The following is a 24707-nucleotide window of genomic DNA, read 5'->3' as shown; positions in this document are numbered from 1 at the left end:
TAACAGGCAACCCACCCGCAGTAGATGTGCACGGTGTGAGGTCTCGCAGCAAGCTATCAAATACGGCGCATTTCTCGGCTTTTAAAAAAAACGCTATGCATTGCCAGGTGTTTCATCAGATTTGAGGTGTTACCTCCTTTGACAGTATCACAGTATCAGCTTAAAGCACTTATTGCAGGCTGCTGAGTTTGCATATTTTGCTGTGAAGTACAGCCAGACTTTTGACAGCTTCGCCTTGGGCATTTTTAATCTGTAGCTCTGCTCTAAAAGAACGTACCTGGGCCCGCCTACTATCCTCGGAAACGTAAAATGATTGGCTAGAAGTGTATCACAGCTCAAGAAAAAAAAGCACCAAAATGTGCGCTGCTTTTCGGTCTGGTTGCTACCGTTTATGTCAGAACCGGTGACACCGGTACCCATCCCTAGTGGGAACATGTCTTTAAGTGGTGAAGACAGCCGCACAAAAGTTAGGATTTTCGTTTGAAAACGCATGGTTTTCTCTCTGTTTTGACCTTCCATCCACACTTAGACAGTGTTTTCGCTCATGGAAAACACAGCATTTTCAAAACGCTCTCGAAAACGCATACATTTGAAAACGGTGCTTTCGCGTCACAGTGTGGACAGCGAAAATGGAGACTTTCTAAACAGTGACGCATGTCAGTCATATGATGCAGCTATGTGACCAATTAAACAAAGACAACTGAGGGCATTATACAGCAGTTGTTTTGTTTGCTCTCAATTTTGACAGCCCTCTTAAAGATTAATATCAGTCTGTACATGCTCCAGATAGCTTTTCTTCAAATTCTTTAATTTTCACTTGCTTTTGCAACTTTGTACTTTTGTGTTACTCGCAGCAACAACTTCACCTCATTGTTAATCCATTTTAAAAAATCTGTGGTTTTCCTCAACATTTTGCCGGGACGTTTCAAAGAGCCAGAAAGTAAATAAACGGCAGACAGAAATGAGGCAGGTCGCATGCGCAGTACTGGAACGTAAGCATTTTCAATGTGGAAGCGCAACTCTGTGAAAACAACTGACAACGCTAGTGTGGGTGCGGAGCGTTTTCAGACAAAAACGCTGTTTTCAAATCTATATGGGCTAGTGTGGACGTAGATAGAGAAACAGACAACCATTTTCACTCACATGGGCAATTTATCCCCAGTTAACCTAACTCCACTAACTGCCTGTCTTTGGACTGTAAGAGGAAAATGGAGCCCATGAAGACCACTGTGCTGTCCTATATTTGATTTTGTAAAGCTAATAACTAAGCTGAGACATTTTTAAGGCAAATTGGAAATGGTTTAACAGAAATGTTCTAAAATTTTGATGATTTCAGATGGAATGACCAAGGTCTTAAATATAATCTGCTGCTAAGAGCCATAAGACACTTTCAAAATCTTAAGAGGTCCATGCGTTGATTGGTCAAATTGTCTTGGTAACATTTGGTAAACATTATTAAGGGTATGGCCACTGACCACTATGTATTTGTTGGTTCAGTATTTTCTCCTTATCTGGCTTCTGTGACTAAATATGCATATTTTTGTAATACATTATTTGTAATATATACCTGTTCTTGGTTAATTTTACTTAACAATGATCCAGTTTTAGCATCTGGGACCTAAATAAACTGTTACCCAAAGTTACAAAATGAAAAAAATGTGGTGTTTGTGCCTAAATAAAATATTTAATTATTTCTAGCAAAGTCAGGCTTTTATCCATACAAAACAGAGTACTGAAGTTCCATTCAAATGATAAAAACAGTAAAGCAGATATGTATTTTTATTTTGTTGCAGAGGGCATGTATTGACTTTGCCATAAACGCCAAACCACTAACACGTTACATGCCTGAGAACACACAGTCCTTCCAGTACAGGATGTGGAAGTTTGTGGTATCAGCTCCGTTTGAGTACTCCATCATGATCATGATTGCTCTCAACACCGTGGTACTCATGATGAAGGTAAGAAAGCATATGAATAATAAAATACACATACAGGTGGTTTAGCTTTAGGTCACGTGTTCATGAATCATGAATTCATGAACATGTGTTTATAGACTTTTATGTCTTTAGTGTTATATATGAAGTTACTGGTAGCAATCATTAGCAGGGACAGTTGGATGCTCTGGCCAAAAGTAATAAAATCCTCCAGCTGCTAACTTTAATCTCGCTGATTCACATAGGTCATGTCTTTTATAAAATTCTTCTCTTTTTACTAAATAAACAAAAATAACAAACAACAAATAAAAAAGCGTAGGCAATTGTTAGTCAAAAAGTAAATTAAGTTAGCCAACTAGTTGCTGCACCTTCTTAGATGACCCTCTTAAGTTGTCACTGGTGGAAAGCTAATTTTGACTCTAGGCAATCACAATTAATTTTTTAAAATTGAATTATTCTCCCATGTCTTGTAAATCGCAGAACAAAGGAAATAATTAGTCTTACCACAACACTGATCACGAGTTGGTCAGACTGGTGAAACTCCCATTTCTGTTAGTGTAAAGCTGTTTATCTACATTTAATCCCAGTTAATAGAAAAATGAGTGTGGTTCCAACAGTACATCACAGTCTGCCCACATGATATAAAAATGCTGCTGTAGTGAATGAAAGAAATGTCAGCACAACTGTTTGAACTTGAATTGTAATGAATAAATGTGTAAAATTACAGGCGGAAGTTGTATTTAACAAAGTTCTATGAAATCACAGAAGATGGCCCTTTTCTGTGGACCCATTGTATTAAAAAAACAAACAACCAAAACAAATTTATATAGCCAATAGTAATACAATTGTTTAAAAAAAAAAAAAACAGGAAACTTTTTGTTATTTGGTTACTTTCCTGCAGTAGTGAACAAGTCTTTATCAGCAGAAAAAGGTGTAAAACGTACATGCATGGTACCTGCACAAGCGTATTGTGTTGTATATATTTACTCATTATTGACCATAGGCTCCAGAAGCCGTTCCTAAGGCGTCTGATCAAGTTAATTAATAATAGCCCAATATTGAGCCTAATACCTTGTGTGTATTAACTCATTGGTGCTTCATCAGTGTTACAATTGCACAAATTGCTGTAGTTGAACTAATTAGTGTGTGTAATCTGACTTCATTGATAGATAAAGTTGAGTATCATCTGCATAGCAGTGAAAATGTATGCTATGCCTTCTAATGATACTGCATAAAGGAAGTGTGTATAATGCTGGGCATACACTGTGCGATTTTTGGCCAATTTTGAGCCGATTTTTCAGTTGTGGTGATCAGTGGCGGAGCGGGGGGGGGGTGGCTTACTGGGCTTAAGCCCGGGTTGTTTTTTCAAAAGTCCGGGGTCTTTTGGAGTGTAATTTTTTCATAGTTAGATGCCTGGCTGACAACTGTATAAAACAAAAAACTACACACAATATTCGAAGCACATAGTGCACCCTGTGGGAATTTACAACTGTGCGTAAATCCCCCCTAATATTGGTATGATCTGAGCTCAGGCACTAAGCGGGGCGGGGCAGCTGCTGCCTGCCAGTGAGCTGTTGGAGAAACGGAGCCAGGCAGACAGAGAGGAGAACTGAAGTTTGACCAGGTACCAAAGCAAATCATTTGTACTGTACAAATAATGTAAATATGACGGTGTATCACAAAAGATTGATATCAAACTGATCACTGACCCATATTACATTACTCGCTCTTCAAGTGAATCAACAAATGGCGAAATGAAAAGCCGAACAACAACAATGCTGTTTCTTTAGAGAGTCTTAGCTTACATGTGTGTTTATTTCATATTTTCAGTTGTTACAGTCCACGGCTAAATAAATCGGTTTCAGTAATGTACTGATATACAAGAATGGACATAAGGGGCTTCTTTGAAAGAAAAAACTCTGGTAGTATTTTATATATTATGCTTTGTATGTTATTCAGTATATTTCTATGCAAAACAAGAGGTATTTCAATACACAGCAGTATATTCACAGTTTAAACCAGATATTTACATACACTTTATGGTTTCAACTGTATATTTGATGATTGTCAGCACAAAGAGGGAGAGAGAGGAACAGAGAGGGATAGAGAGGAGAATGAGGACAGAACAGAGATGGAACAAGAGCAGGTGAGACACACGTTAGTCAAATGGTTGTTTACCAAAAGTATCACCGTATCATAGGTACTCATGTATCTTGTACCTAGTGTTTCTTTTTAGGTTTGTTATTTTTCAAGTTATATATTTATTAAGTTATGCAGGCTTGTTTGCACAACAAGGCTAAATAATTATATAAACTTTTCTGAATCTGTACTTTGGTAGAAATAAAAAAATAAGTGTAGTGCAGGTCTATGATGATTTTCAGTGCTACTATCATCTAGTTTTGATTCTGGTTCTGTCTTGGTTAAGTCCTAAGCAGTCCTGATTTTGAACTGTTGTAGTCCTGTTTAAATTCCGGATCAGTTCTGGGTCTGGTTGAATTGGGGTTTAGTCCTCGTGTCTTGATACAGCCCTGATTTTGTTCTGCCTTGCTGCTTAATTAAAAGCACCCCCCCCCCCCCAAAAAAAAACAAAAAAACAAACAAAAAACCCCCCCCACATGCATGCTACCCTTTAGGGCTAAGCCCCGGGTGTTTCAAATGTCTGGCTCTGCCTCTGGTGGTGATCGGCCCAAGTTTCGCCTTCATCATGTGTCGTGCATTTATCGTGTAGTATACATGGGGTAACGAGTAGAGCTGGGTGATAGAACGATAACGATATGTATCGCGATATAACTTTTTCTCGATAGAAAAATTAAACTATTGTGATAGACCTCGCCGCTCTTGTCCTCTTAAAAAACAAAAAAACAAAAAAAAGAACAGCCAAAAAGAACAGCCAATCCAAATTAAGTAGTGCAGAGCCGAACCAATCACAGCCGCAGCGTCACGTCACGTGACTTGTTACGTACAGCCAACATGTGTATTTGTTTGGGAAGCAGCCAGCCACCGTACCGCCCGGGTAATGGAGGAAATGAGTGTGCCGACTAGAAAAATCAACCGAGCGTGACCGAAGGTTACCGAAGAGAAAACAGATGATGGGTCCAATGAGAAGCGATTGTCGAACGGAAGAGCCATAGAAGTTCCGTAGTGTGAAGGTATTTCGGCTATTTCAAGTCTGACAAAAAACAGAGTAGCGTGCACTGTAAATTGTGCCGAAAGCAAGTCTGGAAATACAATAAACTGGTGCATGTGCTACGTCCACACGTACCCGGGTATTTTTGAAAACGCAGATTTTTCTATGTGTTTGCACCTTTCGTCCACACGTAAACGGCGTTTTTGGTCACTGAAAACGAAGATTTTTAAAAACTCCGGCCAGGGTGGATATTTTTGAAAAGTCTGTTTTTGGATTTACGTGTGGACTAGAAAAACGGAGAAAACGCAGCGTCAAAGGTGTGCGCATTTTTTGACGTCACACTGTGCGCCACGTTATTGTTTCGGTGAAATGAATTTCTACAATTCTGATGCTGTTAATTCTACTCTCTGCAGTGTTTAAATGCTTACATATACACACAGTTACTGTCCCTCCACACATACGACTCGGTTCTGCTTCTATGCCCCAGCTTTGTTTACTTTTTCCCACCGAGGCTTCTAGACTTCTGATTGGCCAACATTTCTGCACGGTTAGGAATCTAGCTCCACCTGCTGCTTTGGCATGTTCATAGCAGCGTTTTCCTTCATTTCTGCCTTTATGTGTGGACGGGATTATTTTTTAAAACGAAAAACGGAAAATCTCCGTTTTCAAAAATACCCGTGTACGTGTGGACGTAGCCTCAGTCTCTGACTGGAAGCGCTAATTCGTCATTCGGCTTTTGTCAGACTAAAGTAACTGTTAAAACTGTTTGAAAAGCTCAGCTATACAACAAGGAGAGATTGAGAATTTCCTTTTAGTTCTCAGTTTATTTGATATTGACAAAAGTTAGTCAGTTTTGTCTGTTCTTCTGTAAAACAAACTAAGATTTATTTTTAGAATTAATATTTTATTTCTAAGTGGAATTGACAATTTAGTAGTCTGTTTCGTTTGTTCTATTTTGAAACTTAAACGCTTTAGCGGCTGCCTTTTGTGTAGTTTGCATTATTTGCCTTTATTTATCTGAAAAAGTCTCATGTTCCTTAAGTACATCTACCCTGTTGAACTTATTATGGGAAATAAATATTTAAATAAAAACAAGCTACTGATTATTTCACATTTTACTTGTGAGCAACGGCACATTTAAATCTTACAAATATAGTTATTTGGCTTATATCGTGATAGATATCGTTATCGCCTGAAATGAAAAAAACATATCGTGATATGAAAAAATCTTATATCGCCCAGCTCTAGTAACGAGAAACTATTAACACCTCACAACCAGCTCCCGATCATCAATTGTTTGGTCGCAAGAAAATCAAACCTGTTCGAAATCCTGTCGGCCGTCGTGAGGGTGTCACCACAGCCTCCCACACTGTGCACATGCAAACACAGAAATGAAAGTGAAAAGACAGAGCAGCACTGCAGTGCAGTGTGTAATCTGGACACAAGCGATGAAAGCACAACTTGTAGAACTTTCTCATCATCTGAGCCTTTTCGATGTGGCCTTACAAAATTATCACGACCACAACAACTGTGAAAATAGTTGGATGGACATTGCTGCTCAATCACAGCTGCCTCATCAATATTTAGTGTATTGTTATTCAAATCTTTACTATTACTATTCCATCTTCCGTACGTTTTTTGTACTCCTACTACTTCAATTTAGAAAAACCATTCAGTCACTATAGCAACCAGGCCAGGGCCGTGCAGAGAGGTTTAAAGGGGCGGGTGCTCAAAGTTAAAAAGGGGCACATTAAACCAGGCTGAATAACAACAACACACATTCATCAAGAATCTAATATGGGAAGGGCAGGGCTGTGTTGATCTGAGACTGTAGACATTAAAAAGTCCATAGGAGAGATGGTAGCTGATTAAACAAGTGTCATGAGATAATAACAAAATGCAAAGATTGGTGACAGCGCTTGGAACCATAAGGCGACAAAAAACTGTGAGAAATAATTTAGGCTCTGCCTGTGAATCACTCTTTGCTTCTCTTCTTCCTTCCATCATTTCATATATCACTCTCCACTTGCTATGTGAGAACAAGGCACAACTTGCTATTGCAATAAACTATAATCTAATTATCCACACCTAACAACTCTTGCACTTAATCTATAATATAATTATGACAGAAAAATGTTATAGCACTTCCTTTAGTAGCCTCACACAGCTCCTGCTGTTTCCTCCTCATGTCCTTACCAGGCATGTCTGGACAATGTTATATCATGAGTAATATTTTTTTTAAAAATCCATCTAAATAAAACACACACATGCACGCACACACAGTGACATTTTAGACCTTCTTCAGAATACTGTATATACTATGGGCATCATGGTGCTGATCCAGAATCCTTACATTATTATTTATTACTAGAGCTAAAATAATAAAGCAATGAGGAGGGGGAAGTAATAAATATGAAATAATGTATTTATGATGATTCCATTTGTTTCACTATCCACTCTGTGCAGGGAGAAAGCTTATTACATTTTTAAACTGTAGAGATACAATAATTTTACTGCTGTAAATTCCAAATTTTGTCTTATTTAAAATAGAAATCTAATATAATCTGCTTCTTAATGTATGTTCTTTAAAATACAGCTTGTGTTTTTTAATATATTATAATTATAATAATTATTATGTGGACATGCATATTAGATCGTTTTTTAGTGAAATATAATCCCTCCAGAATGGCAGGAAAAGCCCGGAAAATTACTTTAAAACTAAATATGTTTCTAAATACTTTAAAACTAAATATGTTCCCTAAAACGGTGGACAGAGCTACAGACCCATGACAGCCTTACCCAGTTAGCCAGCAGCTATGACCAGCACTACTTGTGCAGTTAATAAAAGGACAGGTAATGTTTGTCGCGCTGTTGCACACACAGCACGCTCGTTTGTTTCAGTTCGTCAGTTGCCACAAGACAGCTTACCAACGTGTACGTAATAAGCTAATACTCCTGGGTGCTATACACTACAGTTTACGCTGTACACCTACTTACTGGTTTTGTCGCATCAGTCTGTGTCTCTGAGTTAACTTGTGTTTCTCCTACAGCTCCGGACCGCTAAAAATGCGCGTGCTCTTTGTGAGCTCGTTCCCGGCTCGTACCCAGCGCGTTCTGCCGTCAAGGGCGATCATTGGTTAAATGTGATCATGTGACTGATGCAAGCCAGATCCTTTTATTTAGCAAAACTGTGATTAATAGTTAAATATTATTGTTGAGGGGCACAGACAGGACTCCGCACGCACGCACACACACATAAAAAAAATATATATATATATATTTTTTTAAAAAGTTGCCTCAACAAAAGGGCACTTTGGGCACCCATCAGGAAAGGGGCGGGTGCTCAAGCCCCTCTGTCCCTGCTTGGGACTTATCTTTGGTGCTGGAGGCCCTTTGTTTGAACCCATTGAGTCTGTGGATATTAAATTTCTTTCATATAAGACTGCATTACTTCTCGCTTTGGCTTCGGCAAGGCAAGTGGGTGACCTTCATGCGCTGTCTGTGCATCCCTCCTGCACACAGTTCTCTCCTGATGGCCACAAGGTCGTATTGCGTTCAAATGCTACCTATTTTCCCAAGATCATGCCTGCATCTTATAGCTCTTAGTTTGAGTTGCTGAGCTTTTGCTCCCCTCCTTTTGCATCTGAGAAGCAGAAGAGGATGCATTCTCTTTGTCCAGTGCGTGTGCTACGCACCTACATTGAGCGCACTCAGAATGTGCGTTTATGTGGCCAGCTGTTTGTCTGCTTCGCTAATCCAAATAGAGGTAGAGGTCTGTCTAAACAGAGGCTGTCCCACTGGATTATAGAAGCTATCTCACTGGCATATGGCACCAGAGGTCTTGCTTTGCCCCAGGGGGTGAGAGCTCATTCCACTTCTGGATGACAACCTCATGGGCTCTTTTTAAAGAGGTGCCTGTAGCTGATATTTGTGCGGCAGCTAGTTGGGCATCACCGCACACTTTTGTGCGGTTTTATCGGTTGGACGTTACAGCTCCTTCGGTGGCTCATACTGTTCTTTCTGCTGGGTCTACCGCTCACTAAGGATGTCTTGGTCTGATTCCGGTTCGGTGGCTGCTCTGTGGGGCGTGTATATATGTCCCATACTTATGTGTTGTACCGAGTGAATCGACTGAAAGGGACGAATAGTTATGTCTATAATTTCTGTTCCCTGAAGGAGAGGAACGAGGTACAACACAAGGTGGCCCCACTGAGCAGTTTGGCTCAGTGAAGAGCGGCTATTGAACTGAGGGATGACTGTGATGACAGCGGCTATATATGCAGGTGGGGCCGTGCCTTAAAGGTGTGAATAAAGATTTCTTCAGCCAGGACACGCAAGGGCGTGATATCCCATACTTATGTGTTGTACCTTGTTCCTCTCCTTCAGGGAACAGAAGTTATAGACATAACTATTAGTTGTGTAGAACAGGTCCTCGGGATATTCACCTTTTGAAAATGATTTTGATGGGAGTTAGGGTCTTGGATTTAGAAGCAATTGTTCAACAGGTGCACCAAGGCAGATTTGACAGGGTTTTGCCACAGAGTAGTTGTATATCAGTAGTTAGTCCTGGACAACTGGATCAAGCATTCTGATTGGCCCATGAAATTCAGGCTTCTGTTTGATTGGTGGATTTGTTTTTAGCAGATAGGGGGTTCAAACCTGGGCATTTGGAGTCAGTTGATGACTTTAAGAATCATCCTTTCTGACTGGATCATTAAAACTTACAGCATTGATCTTTCTGTAGTGAGTTCTCCCACATTTCAGTGATTTGGTGATTAAAAGAATATGAACTTTTAATATTCATTCAGATGCTTTGTGACTCAAAACTGCTTTCAAACTTCTTCTGTGTTAACATCAGCCTTTAGCAGTTCTGCACTTTTGTTTTCAGGTGAATAATTCTGTATTTTTCATCTCATTAAACATTTTTTTACTTAAATTCAGCATTTATTTCATTTCAGCTCAAAACATTCAGCTATCAGCAATCACACTGCAGTTTCTTCAGAAAATGGATTTTCTAGTTTTCATTAGCAATTTAGCAACATTGATGGTGGTGGTGGATGTGTCTATGTGTGAGTGAAAGGGAGAGCGAGAGACAGATTTTGTGTTATAACTTTCGTGTTAGACACACGCAAGTGTGAGCACTCGGGCCGTATAGTGTGAGACCCTGCATTGTTCTCTATGAACTTCTAACCCCTGAGAGTCAATCATACAGTTTTAGCAGGAGCTGAATAACGCGATTGAAAAAATCGCACAGTGTATGCCCAGCTTAAGGTAAAAAGAACTGATCCTAGCACTGAACCCTGTTGAACACCATAATTAACCTTAGTGTGTGAAGAGGACTCTCCATTTACAAAAAATAGGACTGTTAAATAACACAGACCACTGTCCACTGTCTGAGGCCATAAGAAGATTGTAACCTTGACTAATGCTTTTTCTGGACTGTACAGTACTGTTTCTGTACAGAAGAGAATGTTTAACAATCTAGTGTTTTACTCTTTGCTGCAGTTGTACATTCTATTCTGTCTTTTAATTTTTGTGTAAAACTTTTTTTGCTAATTTGTGCTTTGTTTTGGTGGTCTGGGAGGTGACACAGGCTACTTCCACACTAATGCGTTTTTGTTTGAAAACGCATAGTTTTCTCTCCGTTTTGGCCTCCCGTCCACACTGAGACAACGTTTTCACTCATGGAAAGTGCTCTATAAAATGCATACATTTGAAAACGTTGCTTTCGTGTCGCAGTGTGGACGCAGACTTTATAAAACGATGACGCATGTCAGTCATATGATGCAGTCATGTGTCCAATTAAACAGAGAAAGCGGAGGGCATTATACAGCAGTTGTTTTGTTTGCTCTCAATTTTGACAGCCCTATTAAAGATTGATATCAGTCTGTACATGCTCCAGATAGCTTTTCTTAAAATTCTTTAATTCTCACTTGCTTTTGCAACTTTGTACTTTTGTGTTACTCGCAGCAACAACTCCTCCTCATTGTTAGTCCATTTAAAAAACTCGGTGGTTTTCCTGTGGGACTGTGTTCCTTGTTCCTGTGTTTCTTGTTCCTTGCGACTGTGGACGTAGCCACAGTCCCAAGGGGATGGGGTTTTGGAGGGATAATAGTCCCATAATAGTCAAACACAAAGGGGCCCGGAGGTAATCCCTGATGAAACCCTACCCCCACCTTGAATCTTTCATTTCTACGTGTGAATTTCAAATTTTTTCTAATTTATACCATTGAGACCTGCTCTTAAAAACTAACATAGATGTAGCACTGTTTTTGTAGATGTTTTAAGAAATATGTGCGCAAAGTTTTTAGAACATGTTTAATTTAGTGGCATCTTGTACAGAACGTGATTTCGCCAAGATGCGATTAGTAGAATCAGTTAGCTAACTGAATTAGTTTCTGTTAGCTAACTAGCATCAGACCCAGTTCTTCATTGTCTGACTAGCTACACTGACATGGGAAAATCCACCTGTTAGCCTTAAGGTTCAGGTTTGTAAAAAACGTTTTGAATAAGGACAATGTGGAAGACAGCCCGTTTGATTCAGGTGACAGGTGGTTTACCGGGCCAACAAGCTAGAGTCAAAAACTCTTATTTTCCTCATCTAGCAGGGTGTTCAAAGCAGCACAATCAGGTGATGCGATAAGTGGTATTTTATGGAATAAAACAATCTTTCTTTTCCCAAGCAGATCCAAACAGTTTACACTAGTGATTAATACATTCACATCACATCACAAACATAACTGTGTTTTTTTTTTACTGAAGCAAAATCAGGAAATACATCAGCATATCTGCAGGAAAAATTGGTTAATATGTGTGGTAGGCGGAATTTCTGTTTCACTGCAACTAGCCAGACAACAGAGAGCCACTGAATGCTTAACAGTCAGAGAAAAGTGAATAGTGTATCCTTAGTTTTAACTTAAAATTCATGGTTGCAGCAAAGGGCAGCACAAAAGTGATCCACTTAAACTGATTTTTAGTTTTAGTGTCCTTTATTTACCCTGAGTTATTGTTTTTGTTAGTAGTTAGCTAACACAAACAGTGTCAGTCTATTACTAGCAACTAACCAACCCGGTGATGTCACATGTTTTAAAACCTTTAAGCATGTATTTCTTGAGTCCAGAGTTATAGTTATGTCAGTTTTTGAGAACAGGATATGTTATAAATTAGCCTTTCTACATGTATTGTCCACTTTCCTTCCATCTGTATCAAGATTTTCATATTTTAAGCACTATGGGGTATAGTCTCCATATAATGGACATAGAAGGAATGCATTAGCCTGACACACTAAGCTAATCGTTATTCGTCACCTTAAAATGTGCCTTAACGTCTCATTTGCCCTTCTCTTGTAGTTCTATGGAGCTCCAGAGTTCTATGAAGTAATGCTAAAGAACCTCAACATAGTGTTCACCACTCTCTTCTCTCTGGAATGTATTCTCAAGATCATTGCTTTTGGGCCATTGGTGGGTAGTCATTATAAAGCAACTCTAAATACTCTTAAAGGTAAAGCACAGCTCCTGATTTTCTTTTTTGTTTTTTTGCTTTTTTTCTTCAGAACTACCTAAAGGATGCTTGGAACGTGTTTGACTTTGTGACAGTGTTGGGAAGCATTACTGACATCCTGGTGACGGAAATCAATGTAAGAGCACTTTTTCCCACCCACCTCACTCTCACTTAAATATTTCATGGGATACATAAAAACACTGCAGTTTAGAAAATTAACTGGGGCTTAGCAAGCAAGCTAACTAGCCAGTGGTCAGTCACATGGCAGAGTCGTGACAGAGGCTATATAGCTGGGGAAAAGGAAAGGATTTGAGGTAGTAATGTTTTGATACGATGCAATAATTACAGGACAGGTGTTTTTCTGAATCCACATTAGAGAGTAACCTTCAATGTGTGATATTTGGCTGAGTTATATTTTACAGTGTTTTTGCATATTTTGTGGGTAGTTTCTTTATTTATTCCAGACTTTTCAGTCTACTATAAGTATATCTTTATTATACTATACTATAAGTATATCTCTGTACACATGTGTGTATATGTATCTGCATACGATTATTTGCTGATTGTTATCAGTTTATGCTGTACAATATGACTGTTTGTGTTCTCTTGCCTCTCTTTCCCAACTCTTTCTGTCATTCTACACATTTGTTGTTGATTGTCGTCAATGGTGTTGGCATGCCATGGTCCAAAAACATCACTAGACTACGGTGAGTGGGTTTCTGTAAATAAAACTGTCCTATGATAAAAACATTTTCATGCTGGTGATGTAGGGAAAAGAAACCCTATAAACCTGCAGTTTACATCTTGCTAGCAGTCTAATGAACTTCTAGCAAGATTTAAACTGCATCTTAAGTCAGTAAACTTTATTTTACCCACAATATTTTTTGGATTGTCTTTAGACTTCACAAAAACATATTAGGGGACATCAGTACTTGATAGCCATGGTATCCAGGCTAAGAACATGTAACATACTTTAAATAAATAGTTTTAAATAAATAAACACTGTAAAATTCAAGTTTTTGCAATATGTGTATATATATCCACACACACACACACACACACACACACACACACACACACACACACACACACACACACACATCCATTGAATGTCTCCCTAATTCTGAGTTCTCAAGGTTGGCAAGTATGGGGAATCACCCCATACTTGCTTAATTGGCGCAATTAAATTAACTTTAATGCACATGTAAAAAAAACAAAAACAAAACCAAAAAACACAGAAATCAATTATTTTTATACAATAATTTAATAGATTCAACATCTGTCTTCAACAGAATTGCAGACTGCACAGATGGTACCCTACCAAAGGAAAAAGTACTATAGCTTACTAGGGTATATATTAGACTTACATTAGCTACATAGAAAAGGATCCTGTTGTAGAAAGTAATATTAAATAAATTCTAACAATTCTAACAACAGCTTATCAAGCTTAAACGTGCTGCTGTTGTTCAGCCCCTGGTTTCCTCTTTCTGGTGCAAAGTGGGCCAAAAACAAACAAGAGAGACGGGAGTCGCGAAAGAAAAACTGATCAGCTGATCATTGATCAGTTTCATGATTGAAGTAGCAACAGGAGAGGGAGGGAGAGAGAAGAGGCGCATACTGCTCCCTAAGGTTATGAGCTGAGTTATGCCATGTCTCTCATTTTGTGAGGTGCTTTTGTGATATTTAATGGATGTGATTACATTTTTTTATTTCTCTCCGATATCCAATTCAGGAATTTAGGTCAGTATCGGACCGATACGTAATATCGGATCGGTCCATCCCTAGTCGTTGATGGTCATGATAATTGCGTATTAATGATCAAGAAACTGATCCCATGAGAAAAAATATTTTCTGCTTCAAATTGATGTCATTTAGGTATCTAAAAATCTTAGACAGGTTTGAATCTCAGTGAAAATGTCGTGAACGTGATAAATAAAAAGGACGTTACCTCGGATTTTTGAATTGATAACATCGGTGGATCTACTAAATACCTTGGACAAGTTTGACTCTGGGTGGCTGTAGCTCCGGTGGTAGAGGAGGTCACCTACAAACTGGAAAATTTGCGGTTCAATCCCAGTCTGCATGCCAAATGTCGTTGGTCAAGATACTAACCCCATGTTGCTCTCCAATGCATCCATTGGAGTATGAATGCCTGTGAATGTTAGATAGTAAGCAATAAGAACCAGCTTAGAAAAAAGTGCTTGGGTGAATGTACAAGTTGTATAAAGTACTTTGAGTGCTCAGAGTAGAAAAGCGCTAAATAAGAACCAGTCAATTTACCATTCACTCCCGGTGACCTTAACCTCAAGATCAGAGAAAGTTTTCTGAAAATCTTGTGAATGTAATAACTTGAGAACAAGGTCACATAAGATTTCAAAATTGGTACCATAGGTGTGTTTACTAGGAGGCTTCCTTTGCTCCTTTGTCAACCAGTCTGTGCACTGTTGTCTAAGGTTATGAGTAAATGGAGCCATCTGGAAAACCTTTGTGCCCCCTTTTAGTGATAATTCTTAAAGCACTGTGATGAACAGCATTTAGCGAAATTGAATGTATTGACCTTGTATGCTTTTGCCACATGTGATTGTTTGTAACCAGCTGACTTCCATAAGTGTGTTTAACATTGAGCAATGATATTTGGTGGGTAAGTGCTCCCTATCTTATCTGTGTCTAACAGGACAGGCTGCTCAACCTGAGCTTTCTGAGGCTCTTTAGAGCTGCTCGACTCATAAAGCTGCTGAGGCAGGGATACACCATCCGCATTTTGCTGTGGACCTTTGTTCAGTCTTTTAAGGTGCTCATAAACAGTACAATGCTTACACATTCTTGACTAGCCCTGATATTCACATTTTCTGTACACTTCCAAAGCCACATACAGCAATTTCCTGCACACACTTCTACACTGCCTAGAAGAACTCAGAGTGGGTATTTAAAATGAAATACGTTTTGTTTCCTGTTGTTGCCTTTAGGCCCTGCCTTATGTTTGTCTACTGATTGCCATGCTGTTCTTTATCTACGCCATCATTGGAATGCAGGTGTGTGATGCTACTCGGTCAGAGAATGTGATATTCATGCAGTAATTTACCATTACAATATTGTGGCCTGAATCCATGTTTCTGCTCTAGGTGTTTGGCAACATTGAGCTGAATGAGGATACAGCTATAAATCACCACAACAACTTCCGCACATTCCTTCAGGCTCTCATGCTACTGTTCAGGTATACATAACTTAAATATATACATTGGTCCATGAGCACATTAAGCAAAGAGTTTTATCACTCAGTTGTAAATGCTGATCGGGTTTGCTGTCATCTCACCAGGCAGTTTGTCAATGTGATAGTGCCTGAAGATGGCTGTTCAATGATTGTCATTCACAGTGGACATAGATGGCCTATTTTACTTGTTTTCAAACCATCTGTCCTCTGGGTCCAAAGTATGAACATTGGTAGTGTCCTTTATCCTTTAGCTCCAGATGTACAGCTGAGTCTTGTTGTGTCGAGGGGGCTCTTATATGTTGACGCCATCCATTTATGGAGTGGCTATTTGGTTGCTCCAACGTAGAGGTCCAAGCGCTCCTCGCTGCACTGCACATAATAAATTGCAAGCTCACAAAAAAGTTTTGTCTCACTCCTATTTCTTCTTATGCATGTTGAAGCTCTACTTGGAACCTTGTTAAAGTCCAACCATCCGGGCACTTGGTTATGGCGTTCCATCTTGCATCCTGCTGTTATGTGCAGGATTGTCTCAGGGGCATCTTTACACAGCCTTCACCTGGGGTCTTGCCTGGTATGGTAGACGTGAGCACGTGGTTTGTTGGGGCCATCTTCCTGATATTTGTTGTCTCATCCTGGACCGTGGTGCTAACACTCACCAGTTCCCGGCCTCCTTCCTTCCATTTAGCATACAGCTTCAGGGTGCTGGACTTGGACTGAAACCCTCCATGAATGATCAGGAGCTTCCTTGTCTTGATGTCAGTGGCCTTCTATGTCCTCCTTTCCCCAGCTTATTGTCCCAGCAGGGTTAATCATGGGCAGGGCGTAAGTGTTGATACACCAGATCTTGTTCTTACCGTTCAGCTGACTCATCAGGACTTGCCTGACCCTCTGCAGGTACTTGGTGGTTGCAGCTTTGCCAGCAGCCTCGTCATGGTTTCCATTTTCCTGTGGGATCCCCAGGTATTTGTAGTGGTCCTTTATGTCTGCATTGTTGCCTAGTTCGATCCCCCTTACTTCTGACTACCTTCCCTCTCTTTGTTATTGTTGGGTCTGTGTTTCCACAAGCCCCGCTAGTTTAGAGACTTATTCATCATGAAGAACACAAGACAATCAATTTACTTGCAAGGGAGGCCTCGTCAGTATCTCAGGAACGCACTTCGTATCCTACCACAAAATGACCCCAAATCCGGCCTCCGCTTGCTGCCTTTTATTGGGAAAACAGTTCAAACAATACACACCACAGCAAAAGCACCTCCCACCGTAAACCCCCCCAATGGTTCTAAGACAAGGCACTATGTGTGTGTATGTGTAAACATCTATATGCATGTGCAAGAACGTGTGTATGTGTATGTGAGAATGTGTGTATGTGTGTGTGTGTATGCATGTGAGAGTGTGTGTGTGTGTGTGTGTGTGTGTGTGTGTTTGAGTGAATGTGTGAGAATGTGTCTCTCTGTGTGCGTGACTTCTGTCGCGGTTCAAATTTTGAGGAAGAGACATACGACTGAAAGTCCATAGTGGGTCAACACAAATTATTTTATTAAAACACCTATATGTGGTGAAGATAGGCTCTGTAAGGTTCTTTTGATTTGGAAGGAAAAACAAGTGCAGACAGAGTCCTCGGAGGTGTCTAAAAAGTGATTTATTAAACACACACAGTTTACACAGTGTGGGAAGCACTACGGTCTTCGCCTCTCTGCTCATTACAGAAAGCTTTATAGCCATTATGACGTCAAGACAATTCCTGGACCTCCTCTTCTCAGAACAACAACACTTTCCCAGGCTTGAAACCAGATGTTTCCAATCATCGGTATTTGGCAGCATAAACAATTGTGTACACGAGTGTGCAGTTTTGTGAGAGTGTAGGTCCAGGCCAACGAAAGTTCGGTGTCCTTATCTGACTTGGGCTGCCTGGACCTACAGCTATGCTGGTGCTATGCATGATAGAGTATTATATCTAGAATGTGTTTTATTCTGCGTGCTCTGGAATACAAGGAATACAAGATCACTCAGCAAACACCGTTAGCAGATTTACTAAATGATAAATGATACATGATAATATTGATGATAAACTGATGATAAGTGATGCAGACTAATGAAGTAATGATGAAATAATGACCGTACATGTGAATAATAACACAGTGACAGTAAAATAACATTCCTTGACCTGACAACTCCTCTTGGGCTCGCTTGCGAGGCCAAAACAAATAAACACGTTATAACACTTATCAACCCCAACACCCCCGTTATTTTCCAATTTTCCCACAGTTTCATGATCACTGTTCCCAGGCTCTTTTTACCTTTACTTTAAACTTCGTGATAAGAGTATAAGGTTATGAGTATAAAAGTATGCGATTAACGTACAAAACTATTACGATTCCTTTAATCTCTTAATTATTTTAGACTAGAGCCCTAGCCTATCAGGAGCCTGGAATGAATTGATGCTTGGCGCGTGACGCTCCTCTTCTTTCTTCGTCTCCCCAGGTAGACTGCTGGGGAGAACCGCTGCACAGGGGGAGAGGATTATTCTGCCTCTATGTTCCCCCCCGTGTTACTTTGGGTGGAGCTTATTTCGAGTAAGCTCTCGTCCGCCACTGCACATTGAGACCAATGGAACCAGGTCTCACCCTTTCCCTTCAACCGAACCGCGCTGGTGGTATGAGCCGTCACCTCGAATGGCCCCGTCCACCTCGGATCTCTCCACTTTCGCTTAATGACCTTCAGCCACACAGCCTTGGCGTCGGGGACGGACCTGTCCACCGCATTCACCCCCACTCCAACCTGTTGTGTGAAACTAGACACAAGAGCTTTTAATTCTTTCCAACATTCCGCATGCTTTCTGTTACTTTTTATACTCTCTTCCGCCAGGACTGTTGTCCAAGGACCTGGAAACTGTCGTCCTGTCAACAGCTCATATGGTGTGAAACCTGTGGATTGATTAACACAGCATCTTATTATCATCAATGCAATTGGCAGGGCTGCAACCCAATTTAGCCCCGTCTGAGCAGAAATTTTAGCTATTTTGTTTTTCAGGTTTAGATTCATTCTTTCCACCTTCCCCTGGGACTGAGGATGATACAACGTCCCAAATCGGTGCTGCAACCCCAGCTTCTGTTCTACTTCTGCCAAATCTTTATTTTTAAAATGAGTTCCATTGTCTGACCTAATTCTTTTGGGAAAACCATGCCGGGGGATGTAATGATTGATTAAATACTTAATCACACTTTTTGCATCCTCCCTCTTTGTTGGCCACGCTTCGGGCCACCCCGTCAGAGCATCCACACTTACCAGCAAATACCGGACTCCTCCCGGTCCCACGTCGATCATGTCAGTGAAATCAATGACAATCTCTTCCCCTGGTCTTTCTGGAATGGGGAACTTACCTGCCTCTGGTTTAATCACTGGCTTTGGATCGTGCCTCCCACAGATCAGGCACGTCCTAGCTTTTTCCTTAATCATATCCCTCAAAAAGGGATGCCACCAATGGCACAGATGTCTCTCCATCTGGGCCACACCCACATGGCCAAGCCCATTTGCTTCTGCAATCTTCTGTTCCGCTAGGTTGGCAGTCAACACCGGTCGTCCGTCAGGTCCTCGCCAGAGATCTCCTTCTTCCCATGCTCCTCGACTCTTCCAGACCCCCTTCTCTTCCGGGGCCGCCTCCTCTTGGGCCTTCCTGGCCTCCTCCAACATGTTGACTCCTACTTCTTCCTCCACACTTATTTGTACCATCTGCCGTAGTGCTTTATAGCCTGCTGCCTCTTTCGCAGCTCGATCGGCTTCCTGATTTCCTCTGGCCACCATGCCAGTCCCCGAGGAGTGACCTTTACACTTTATGATACTCACCTCCTCTGGGTCTCCCCACTGAGACCTATACAAGAACGTTACACATTCTCTCTAAAACAATCTCCTGCCAACCTGTAAGCTTGTGTAAAAACATCAGTCAGCAGTTACATGTTAAGCTCATTTAACTCCCAGCTCCACCTGGAACCTGTATCCTGGAAAACAAATCTGTTAAATCAAACATCTTATTTACAACCAACTATAGATCATGAAAGTGATAAAGTATTCAGCACAACAGACAAGTATCATGTTCAGGATTTCCCAAATCATTACATCACTATTATTGCCGCAATTTATTTTATCCCGAATTTAATCAGTGACTTCCCTTAAGCAATGTCACTCCACTTGTTTTATCCCTATAAGCGCCCATATTAAACTGTTCCATAGAAACTGCATCTCTTATTTGTTTTCTCATGTCACTTGTCTGTTTTCTACTGAATCCTCCGCATGCACTCTCAACCAAAGCAAAACAAACATTAGCAAACCACATTTGACCATCTCGGGTTAGGCGTCAGCCATCCACATTCCAGAGGTCCTGTAAAAACATTTCCTGTAAAAAGAATCACACTGTTTTCAAGACTGGATGTGTCTCCCCACAGTTTAATAGCATCACCCACTCATAACCTATAAACACAGTTTCCTCACACATAAGCCCAGAAATCCTGTAGTAGGAAAACATTATTAGAAAACATTAACCACTTGTCCAGTTATAAACCACATATTCAAAGCACATCAAGCACTGTCATGCTGTAGAGAAGAAAATGCAAATGTTAACGCTGCGCAGGTGTGTACACACTTTCTCACAGTTATCTCTGTGAGCAACCCAACACAAACCCCTGAACAACCAACCTAGTAGATTCACAAACACAGAAAGTAGCATTAAAAGTTAAATCGTCATGCAACCTCAGATGTCGCTGTCATCTTTCTGCTCCTGTAAAAAGAAACACACATAAATTCATCCACCCTTTTGTCCTATCTAGGTGGAGGTTAACCTTGAGTCGTGGTCAAGTCTTGTCAGCTTTTACCAGTCAGTCCGTTTGTTTTATTTCCAGTCTTTCATCCATTCATTCATTCATTCATTCATCCATTCTTTCTTTGCTGATAGTGGAAACCATCGCCGCATTTAGATTTCCGCCCTCAGCAAAATGAGCTCATTCATTTTTTATTTTCCATAGGAAAATAGTTCCTTATGTTTTGGACTGGATTGAATCGCTACAATCCTTTTAGACAGGGACTTACGACCTGATCAGATCCCCACAGGTAGCTTTCTCCTCAGCCAGTTGTAATCTGGAAAGCCCACCTTATATTTGCTCTTCCCGAGAATTTGTCAGCGCTGTTATTCACTGTTGCAGGCCTGCTTAGAACAAAAATGAGAAAAAAGAGAGCTGATTATTAGCTCATGAAAACACAAAACAAAATCACCTGACAGGTTTTCTCTAAGTGCACTGTTACAAAAATAATGGGCCCCTCTCAGACATGTCCATGTTTCCTAAAACTCCCTCTATTAAAAACAAAAACAACAACAACCCGAACCTCACTGACAGAATCAACCCATCACCACAACCTCAACAACCTTAAACACACAAATATTGGCACCGCAGTCCTGACACTCCCAGGTCAACTCACATAATTTCACCTCCTCAATACACCGAAAGTCTTGTTAAAACCACACAATTTGCACACAACAATCACCCCCTTTGTGCACTTTAACATACCTAGGTTCAACATAAGACATAACCCCCTTACGACAACATATAATCACTAAACTATAAATTTCCTATCCAAATCTGCACTCCTCTTCTGTCTGCTATGCTTAAAACTACTTTAATCACTTTTCTTTGTTCATAACTCACTCCCTTTGTCATATAGCTTCTTTGAGTTATTCCTCAACTTCAAACCCAAATGTATTTTATTAAACATTCACACCATTCTATCACTCATACAAACAGCAAGCTGTTCTTCATTGCGTATGTTTGTGTTCTTAGCCAGGTTTAATCAATGTCTATGCATTAATCATTATGAGCTTGTCCTTGTAAGGTTAATGCATTTTCTGCTTCTGTATGTGAATTTGCATATGTTGCTTTTGCAGTGTTTCAGACTCCTGCACATTTCTCCACTTAAGCCGTCAGTTTTCTTTCCCAAATTTGCTAACCCAAATTTTAAGTTCCCACCTTATTAACAGCATTCCTGGTCCTCAGCCAGAAGTTAGGGCCCACTTGTCAGGTTTATGGAGACATGGCGCTGTGAACAATTCAACCAGAAACTTGCCTTAACATACAGTGGGGCAAAAAAGTATTTAGTCAGCCACTGATTGTGCAAGTTCCCCCACTTAAAATGATGACAGAGGTCAGTAATTTGCACCAGAGGTACACTTCAACTGTGAGAGACAGAATGTGAAAAAAAAAAATCCATGAATCCACATGGTAGGATTTGTAAAGAATTTATTCATAAATCAGGGTGGAAAATAAGTATTTGGTCAATAACAAAAATACAACTCAATACTTTGTAACATAACCTTTGTTGGCAATAACAGAGGTCAAACGTTTACTATAGGTCTTTACCAGGTTTGCACACACAGTAGCTGGTATTTTGGCCCATTCCTCCATGCAGATCTTCTCGAGAGCAGTGATGTTTTGGGGCTGTCGCCGAGCAACACGGACTTTCAACTCCCGCCACAGATTTTCTATGGGGTTGAGGTCTGGAGACTGGCTAGGCCACTCCAGGACTTTCAAATGCTTCTTACGGAGCCACTCCTTTGTTGCCCGGGTGGTGTGTTTTGGATCATTGTCATGTTGGAAGACCCAGCCTCGTTTCATCTTCAAAGTTCTCACTGATGGAAGGAGGTTTTGGCTCAAAATCTCACGATACATGGCCCCATTCATTCTGTCCTTAACACGGATCAGTCGTCCTGTCCCCTTGGCAGAAAAACAGCCCCATAGCATGATGTTTCCACCCCCATGCTTCACAGTAGGTATGGTGTTCTTGGGATGCAACTCAGTATTCTTCTTCCTCCAAACACGACGAGTTGAGTTTATACCAAAAAGTTCTACTTTGGTTTCATCTGACCACATGACATTCTCCCAATCCTCTGCTGTATCATCCATGTGCTCTCTGGCAAACTTCAGACGGGCCTGGACATGCACTGGCTTCAGCAGCGGAACACGTCTGGCACTGCGGGATTTGATTCCCTGCCGTTGTAGTGTGTTACTGATGGTGACCTTTGTTACTTTGGTCCCAGCTCTCTGCAGGTCATTCACCAGGTCCCCCCGTGTGGTTCTGGGATCTTTGCTCACCGTTCTCATGATCATTTTGACCCCACGGGATGAGATCTTGCGTGGAGCCCCAGATCGAGGGAGATTATCAGTGGTCTTGTATGTCTTCCATTTTCTGATGATTGCTCCCACAGTTGATTTTTTCACACCAAGCTGCTTGCCTATTGTAGATTCACTCTTCCCAGTCTGGTGCAGGTCTACAATACTTTTCCTGGTGTCCTTCGAAAGCTCTTTGGTCTTGGCCATGGTGGAGTTTGGAGTCTGACTGTTTGAGGCTGTGGACAGGTGTCTTTTATACAGATGATGAGTTCAAACAGGTGCCATTCATACAGGTAACGAGTGGGGGACAGAAAAGCTTCGTACAGAAGACGTTACAGGTCTGTGAGAGCCAGAGATTTTCCTTGTTTGAGGTGACCAAATACTTATTTTCCACCCTGATTTACGAATAAATTCTTTACAAATCCTACCATGTGAATTCATGGATTTTTTTTTTCACATTCTGTCTCTCACAGTTGAAGTGTACCTCTGGTGCAAATTACTGACCTCTGTCATCATTTTAAGTGGGGGAACTTGCACAATCGGTGGCTGACTAAATACTTTTTTGCCCCACTGTATCCAGTCATGTTGACCTATAACTTTCTTCCGACCGCTGCACGTGGAGAATTGATCCAGGTCTGCTTTGCACCTGAAGAAACACAACTGAGACATTTTATTATCATGAGTACTTAAACTACCCGTTTCCCTCTCTCTGGTCAGAAATACCAGCTTATGTCATGTGTATAAGTGTAAGCAGGTCTTCATTGCTTTTTCTATATATTTTGTTAATGTTCAGTGAGTGTAAGCTGCTTTCTTCATTGCCTCTGTATGTTATAATCAGGTTTAATTCATGCATCGTTTCACTGATTTCTTAATTCAAAACTATCTCACTTCTGATTCTTTCCAGAAATAATTTCACATGTAACACTTTGTGTATGTGTGTTTTCCATTCATTCACGTAATTGTCAGTTATTTTCTCTCTTCATTTTACCTTCTTTTTGTTTACCTCTTTAGTTTTCTGGTGGAGATCTCTAAACACCATCATGAGTTCAGGCTTTCGTTTCAATCCAATTATACCCTGTATTCTCACAGTCGAACTCGTCCGGCTTCACCTCTCACTGGTCCCTGTCCTCTTCTCTCAGTGTCCTTTTGTTGTCTTGAATTCTCCAGCCAACACAGTCCGTTTCTTCTCTGTTTCTCTTCAGTATTTTCCTTTTTGGATTAAGTCCCAGCCTGAGTTTTTTCTTTGAAAGAAGCCTCTAATGTCCATTCTTATATTTCAGTACATAACTGAAACCGATTTAGTCGAGGAGGGTAAGAACAGCCTGCACTTTCGCCGTCCATGTTTCATCACGTGGTTTCTTCTTTTCTGTTGATCCTTTCAGTCGTCTCTTTCAAGATTACTCCAAGCATGGCAAATCTGACAATCAGTGTCCAGTGCTTTCCCACCATTCAACTGCCTAGCCTGTAATTCACAGTGCATGTTTCCATCTCGTAGTTCCTTCCATGCTGCTGGTCCCGTCAGTTTGGTTTCAGTGTTAACGGTTCAGTTGCACTGTCTTTTGCCTGCTATTAATTCTTCTCAAATCCACGATGTTCTGTTGGTCTTCATCAGGAGATTAACTGTCCTTTGAGCTTCTTCTCAGGATGGGGACAAGTGGGAGGTCCAGCTGTAAAATTTTAAGCCAAAATCTGGCCTGTTTTCTCCCAATTATGCTACTCTACTGGTTTTGGCGCCGTACTCAAAATCCCAGGTTGAGAGAAGTCCACCTTTATTTATCTGTAAC

At 40.6% G+C, this 24707-nt stretch overlaps 1 protein-coding gene across 1 annotated transcript in view; it reads left to right on the top strand.

The window, feature by feature from the left end:
* LOC146657141 (voltage-dependent N-type calcium channel subunit alpha-1B-like) overlaps positions 1–24707 on the top strand; it is a 342261-nt gene that overhangs the window by 224221 nt on the left and 93333 nt on the right. Inside the window, exons 29-35 of the mRNA XM_085424990.1 lie at positions 1794–1958; positions 12411–12521; positions 12614–12697; positions 13263–13268; positions 15236–15352; positions 15528–15593; positions 15684–15775. Of these exons, the coding sequence (XP_085281116.1) occupies positions 1794–1958; positions 12411–12521; positions 12614–12697; positions 13263–13268; positions 15236–15352; positions 15528–15593; positions 15684–15775 (641 nt within the window). The remainder of the gene's footprint in view (positions 1–1793; positions 1959–12410; positions 12522–12613; positions 12698–13262; positions 13269–15235; positions 15353–15527; positions 15594–15683; positions 15776–24707) is intronic.

The sequence above is a fragment of the Rhamphochromis longiceps genome, linkage group LG12, assembly GCF_057381845.1.
Source record: "Rhamphochromis longiceps isolate RC_006_pf linkage group LG12, R_longiceps_female_GT1.1, whole genome shotgun sequence".
Taxonomy (NCBI): domain Eukaryota; kingdom Metazoa; phylum Chordata; class Actinopteri; order Cichliformes; family Cichlidae; genus Rhamphochromis; species Rhamphochromis longiceps.
This window is presented reverse-complemented; position numbering and strand designations above follow the sequence as displayed.